At 50.5% G+C, this 6,512-nt stretch overlaps 1 protein-coding gene across 2 annotated transcripts in view; it reads right to left on the reverse strand.

The window, feature by feature from the left end:
• INTS1 (integrator complex subunit 1) overlaps positions 1 to 6,090 on the reverse strand; it is a 28,281-nt gene extending 22,191 nt beyond the window's left edge. For both annotated transcript variants that reach the window (XM_058849606.1, XM_058849605.1), the window contains exons 1-12: positions 5,630 to 6,090; positions 5,175 to 5,465; positions 4,418 to 4,614; positions 4,069 to 4,206; positions 3,310 to 3,469; positions 2,875 to 2,980; positions 2,417 to 2,603; positions 2,142 to 2,287; positions 1,698 to 1,839; positions 1,194 to 1,370; positions 839 to 947; positions 97 to 217 (exon numbers count right to left, since the gene is read on the reverse strand). In XM_058849606.1, coding sequence (XP_058705589.1) covers positions 97 to 217; positions 839 to 947; positions 1,194 to 1,370; positions 1,698 to 1,839; positions 2,142 to 2,287; positions 2,417 to 2,603; positions 2,875 to 2,980; positions 3,310 to 3,469; positions 4,069 to 4,206; positions 4,418 to 4,614; positions 5,175 to 5,465; positions 5,630 to 5,687 — 1,832 coding nt within the window. In that variant the 5' untranslated portion in view covers positions 5,688 to 6,090. The remainder of the gene's footprint in view (positions 1 to 96; positions 218 to 838; positions 948 to 1,193; positions 1,371 to 1,697; positions 1,840 to 2,141; positions 2,288 to 2,416; positions 2,604 to 2,874; positions 2,981 to 3,309; positions 3,470 to 4,068; positions 4,207 to 4,417; positions 4,615 to 5,174; positions 5,466 to 5,629) is intronic.
• Positions 6,091 to 6,512: the final 422 nt, after the last annotated feature.

Raw genomic sequence — 6,512 nt, forward strand, 5'->3', positions numbered from 1 at the left:
CCCCGGTGTATACCTGGTTTTTCATAATATATCATAGTGCTGGGGAAGGGACAGGTTATGCACAGACATGACAGATGTGACCAGGCTGAATCTCACCAGTGCACATAGTCCTTTGGAGCTAGCTTGCTGATAGATGGAACAACTGTGTGCAGCCACCAGACAGCATCACGTTGGATAGCAGCAATTTGGTTCTGGAAAGAGCGCAGCACTTCCAGGTCTGAAAAACAGTCAGGTCACAAAATACACACATGGGCCCCATCAGAAAAGTGGTGGTTTCAAGACAGTAACCAGGACTCTGAGGCATCAGCAGTAAACCATAGAATCACAGAATGGTTTGGGTTGGAAGGAACCTTAAACATAATCTTGTTCCAATTCCTGCACCACAGGCAGGGACACCTTCCACTAGAGAAGGGGAACCAGAGGAGTATATGAGAAAAACTTGATCTCCCCAGCTCTGACAGCACATGTTCTTTGCTTTCTGAGACATGCTGCAGTAAAACCCCCAACACAAGGCACAGATGGATTAGTTTTATGAGAAGAAGGCACGTGGGCAGTGATGTCAGTGCCACACCAAACGCCTGTCCTCCCAGTCCCTTAATCCTTGCAGCTACCCCTTCAGGTCTGAGGCCCCTCCACCCACAGCTCCCTTTCCCCAGTCTCTCAGCCACTGCTTCCAGAGATACAAGAAGCACTTGGCCATGAAAATGCTACATTTCCTTGATCTGTCAGTCCCAGGATGACAGCAGGCTCCCAACCCTAGCTGGTGTTCTCCCAGCATCAGGGACAGATATCTAACAACATGCCCATCCTCAAAGAGAACCTAAGTTCTTCTGCTTACTCTTTTTCTCTCCTTTGTCCCAAGCAATTCCAGCCTCCTTCACCTGGGCTGTGATACCAAGCATCATGGAGACAGCTAGCAGGTCAGTTATGTGGATGACAAACCGCTCCTTAAAAATAGAAAAACAAAAAGAGTTGAATAGCAACACCCAGAGCTGCCTTCTGGAAGTGTTTTGTCATCAAAAATTATGAACATGGATGTTTGGAAATAAGATATGGGAGTGCTGCTATGAGACACACAAATAGTGACTCACTCAGACACTAAAGAGCAAAAGAAAGAGTGACCAGGGAAGCAGACACAGAAGAGCTCAGTGTGTCACTGGCACATCCAGCAGCACAAGGGTCAAAAATGGTACCTTGAATTCCATCTCTGTATACAGGGCCTCCTTCCGTTCCTGCATGAGACCCAGACAGAAGGCCTGGAAGTTGATCTCGTGTTTTGTCTGTTTGATGATCTCTCTCAGCAGAGCCCGTGAAGCTCGCAGGTAATCGTCCTTGGTGGTCAGCAGGTCCTGGAACACCATTGCCAGGTACTGGGGCCACACAGAGAGAAAACTTTCAGTGCACTGTAATGGCTCTGCATCCACAAAATGAAGAGACACAAAGAAACCATGCTGGAGGTATCCAGTCCTGCAGACCCCTGGGCAGCTGCAATAATGTTTCTCTCGTGAAACTGCATTATCACCCAGAATGTGGGAGCTGAAAAATGCACACTTACATTTATTCCTATCAAGAATAATTATGTAATTTCAAAATAGCATGATACAGATCAGACAGCTGTCTGTGAAAAGATTCATCTGAGCCTCAAAACAATCTGTCAGGTGGGGTTCTGGGGTTACTGTCAGTCATCCAGCACCTACCTTGGGAGCTTGCTCTGAGCTGTGCTGAAGCACAGTATACAGGATCTGCATGTTGTTGGGATTTCTTGCATTTGATAGTTCATTGAAAATCACAAACTTAATGGTGGTGCCCAGGTTATCCCTGTGTGCATTCAGCAGCTCTCTGCAAGGGAAGACCAGGGATACCTGAATTGACATTTCATTGCAGCTGGATACATTCTTTTCATTTCTCCTTGAAGAATTTGGCACACAAAAGTGAAAAGAATGGAACAGCACATATCATAGGACAGTATCAAAGGACTACTGGAAGATTTCTAGGACAATGAAATTTATTTAAATGAACACAAGACACTCCATGCCCCAAGCTGGTATTTAAAACCACTGTGCAGAGACATTGATACTGACAGGTCCCTGGGCACATCTCCCACAGTGCTTTCTCTTCCTGTCACAGACCCAGTCACTCACCTGACACACAGCATGTAGTGGTTGAGAAGGACTTTTGGCTTGAGACGAATTTTGATCAGGTTGGAGATAACTTCCATGTCCTCTGAGCTGTGGGTGTTACAGTTCATACAGACTGACATCAGCAAGTCCTGAGCTGGTTTGGTCAGCTGCAGAAAAAGAGCAGAAAGACTCCAGCCACTCGCCATTACAGACCAGAAACGTAACTGGCTTACAGAACGCAGCTGTCCTGGCTGGATTCCAGACCAGGGTTGTCCTTCAACAGCTTCTCTCCTTACCTTTGGATTCTGCAGCCACATCTCCAGCCTCTGCACAGCCATCTGACGCACCTCTTTGTAGCCACAGGTGGCTGTCAGCAGCCGGAGGAGGTTCCTGGAGACATTGTCCATGGGCTGGCGTCGGTTCAGCTGGTCCCGAAGCATGTCTAGGACATATTCCTCCACACTCTCTGCAAGGTCTTCATACCTGGGACACACAAATTTGAACTTTACTCATTTCCACAAAAGCCAGTCCAGAGATCAGCACTCTTTCTTGTTTGTGGTATTACTTGCAAACCAAGAAAATCTACTCTTTCCTTCTGGAACCAGTTTTATCTGATATCCAGCATCCTCCAGCAAGTGCCACAGGAGCACAGAGAAGGAGCTTCGTGCCACAGCTCTGCAGGGTAGGTGAGCACAGACACATCTACTGACACATCTGCCCCACAGCTGTGAAAGGAGAAGAAGAGGCACTGTACCTGGGCATGAGCTGGCCTGCCTGCTCTGGGCTCATTTTCTCCTCTGCAATCAGCAGCTCACTCTGGCTGTCCTCCTCCTCTGTCATGGAAGGGTGTGGGCTACTCCCTAAGAGACACCAGGACACAGTACACTGCATTAGACAATTCCTCTCTCTACAGATCAATCACTTGTGCTCTGGTTTGCTCAGTTTCTTTCAGGGATCCCTTTCAGCACAACTAAAGCCTCTCACACTGCATCCCATACAGGCCCATTTTTCACTACCCTCAAACATCCCCTGGACATGAAAGAGCCTCAGAAAGAAGAAAAGCAATGCCTGATACTCAAAGCCTGGCCTATGTGACTCCATCCAGTACCAAACTATTCTCACAAGTCAATTAACAGTGCAGGCTCCATCCTCTCCCTAAACCTTTGTTCCTGGTTCCCAAACATCTTACCAGCACTAAGGTCCCCTCCACTACGTCCAACTTCTCCATGCAAGAGCATGGTCTTAGGAGGCATCTTTGTGTTAAAAGCTGTCTGGATGTTATCCACAAATGTCTTGCAGTGAGGGCTGTCCACCCAGATGCGCTCCCCAAGGGAGTCCTCAATGTACACCTGCAGCAGGGAGCACAACCCATTTTCATGGGGTTAATCAAAGAAGTATTTGTGAGTCTTTTATGGATTTCCAAAATACAGAGTAAGAAACTAGCATAACCAGTGCGTGGATGAAAACCAGATCATACAAGAGCAAAAATATACACCATCACATTCCAAGCTCTACTGGGCACCTTCTCAAAAAAACTTTACAACAACTTCTACCATCAAAATATAGAAGCTGGTCAGCTCAGCCTTTTTAAGTTAATGGACTGCTTTAATCCCTACACACCAAATAGAAAGCAAGGACTCTCTGCAACACTTACATCAATACAGACTCTCAGAGACATCTCAGAAAAGAGCAGAGATAAGGCAACAAAAGGCAATGGAGGCTACATTCCAGAAAGCCATGGAGATTTTTCTTTAAAAGGATGGGCCCAGACTCCAATTTCTGCCTCCTCCAGCTGCATTCCCACAGTGGGCAAGAGGACACTAGTCCTCCCCTTCCCTACAGCTGTAATAAATCTTATGCTGCTCTCCTACTCCAACACATCCACATTTCCCAGCCCAGTCTGCCCACCACTGCCTCAGTCCGGCAGAAGCCCTCTCAGTTCACCAACCTTGACAAAGATCTCTGGCCAGTTCTCATCCTCTTCATAAGCTGCCATGAGAAGGTTGCATGCCAAGACAGACACAAGACTATTTCCTTTGGCTTTGAAATTGATGGAGGCATCTCTTCGGAGTAGGCTGCACAGTGCCTGGAATAACATCCACAAAAAAATAATAAACAAGTCATCTATTGAGAAAGCACACAGAGAAGCTGCAGAAAGAGAAATACAAATTGCAGCAGCTTGCCACAGAGTTCTGATATTTACAAAGCCATGCAGATCACGCTCTGGCAGGGGAGAAAGTGCAACTCTGCTCACAATTGGGCAGGAATGATCTGTCAGCAACTTCACAATTCCTCACCTCGATAACCCCTTCGGTGGCAAATATGTTTGGTTTGATTTTTGCTAGGTACATAAGGCTCAGGTACAGAGTTGTGTCAGGTTTGGCTCTGTTCATCTTCAGTTGCTTCACAGCTCCACACAGCACCCCCTCAATGCGGTCATCGTTGCCTTCTGCCTCTGCTGCCTCAATCTCATCCAACAGCACCGTGGGGATGACTGCAACCACCAACACACAGGCATCAGCATTTACCCTCTTACCAAATAACCACCCTGAGGTGCTTCAGGACCAATCACAAGGGACAGCAAAGCACGAAACAGCTCACTTTTAGCCCCTATGACAGCTTTTCCCTACTAAATTGCCATTACAAGCTCTGTTTCGAAACTGACAATGCGCCTTCACTGTTTTGCCATGTTAGTACACTCCTCTACAAATGTATCCAACATCAGAAACTGAATGACAATTCAAAAGGCAACATCCAGACCCAGAGTTTGCTAAAGAACTATGTGAATAAAACACCACAATCCAGACTTTGAGATTTCCTCAAGGGAGTATTTCACATAGGGCTACTGAACAGCTGTCAGACAGAATGAACAGAATCCAATGCCAACGAAAGAGAAAACCTTTACTTCAGCCCTGTATCCTGGGAAGGAAACCCTCGAGGACAGCACATAATTACTGTGCGGGCTTCAAGAAAGACTCCTTGGATGAGACTCCAGAGAAAGGAGAAGTTATCCCGAGGCTTTCGTGTGACGGCAGGAGCGCAGCGAGGCCTCACCTTCGATGGGGATGACAGACGGCTCCTTGATGGAGGGCGAGATGGCTCTTTTCTCCGCCACGGCCGCCTCTGCCAGGCGTCCCAGGGCGCTGAGGGGCGGCGTGGAGGAGAGCTTGGGGCGCTTGGCCAGCCCGGGCAGCCCCGCCGGGCCCGCCAAGGCGGCGGCCGAGTCCCGCTTGCGCTCCGAGGGCAGCCCGGGCGGCGCCGGCTTCAGCAGCGTGACGGCGGCCTTGCCCTCGCCGCTCTGCCCCTTGGAGCCCAGCGCGATGAAGTCTCCGGGCGGCGGGTGGGCTGCGAGGGGAGACACAGCGACAGTGAGCGACGGTGAGAGACAGTGAGAGACAGGGAGAGACAGGGAGAGACAGCGAGAGACAGCGAGCGACAGTGAGCGACAGCGAGAGACAGCGAGCGACAGTGCCCGCAGCCCCCCGCCCGGCCGGTCCCCCGGGACTCACCGGAGGGCTTGGGCACGGCGCTGGGCCGCCGCACGGCCGCCGCCTTCGGCCGGTTCATGGCGCCGCCGAGCACCGGCCCAGGGACGGACGGAGCGACACCGGGCACCGACGGACAGACACCGGGCACCGACAGCAGGGACCGACCGACGGCCGCGGCCACACGGAAGCGGAACCGCCGCCACAGCGGCACCCCCGGCCCGGCCCGCCGGGCAGCGCCGTCTGGCGGGCGGGAGGCGGAACTGCAGCCCCGGGGATCGGGGGCGCGGGGCAGGTCAGAGGGGCCGGGATTGCTGCGAGGTGCGGGGTGTGTCAACTTCTTCTCGAGAAAGGGGGGTCTTGGAGGTTTCACCCGTCTCTTCTCCCAGGAAACTAGCAGCAGGACAAGAGGACATGGTCTCAAGCAGCACCAGGGGATGTTAAATCAGACGTCAGGAGGAATTTCCTCACGGAAAAGGGGATTACATATTGGAATGGGCAGCCCAGGGTGGTTGATGGTGGTCCCTGGAGGTGTTCAAGATATGACTGGATGTGGCACTCAGTGTCATGGTGTACTTGAAAAAGTGATTACTTGATCTTGGAGGTCTTTTCCAGCCTAAATGATTTCATGATTGGGGGATCTGGGATCAAAGAGGGGAATCAAAGAGGTGGGAATGGAGGCTGGAGTCAGGGACTGAAGTTGGGGAGCTGAAAGTAGTGACTGAAATTGGAAGGTTGGAATTGGGGGTGTTGGATTTGGGCTAAAATTGAGCAGCTGAAATCAGGGTGATGGAGTCAGGAGAACCAAGGTCAATGACTAAAACTGGGGGCCCCACAGCAACTGGTTGCCCATCCCCTCTCCTCCCTGCCACCCCTTCTGTCCCCATATCATGCTCTCAGGACAAGC

This window comes from Poecile atricapillus, chromosome 14 (assembly GCF_030490865.1).
Source record: "Poecile atricapillus isolate bPoeAtr1 chromosome 14, bPoeAtr1.hap1, whole genome shotgun sequence".
Taxonomy (NCBI): domain Eukaryota; kingdom Metazoa; phylum Chordata; class Aves; order Passeriformes; family Paridae; genus Poecile; species Poecile atricapillus.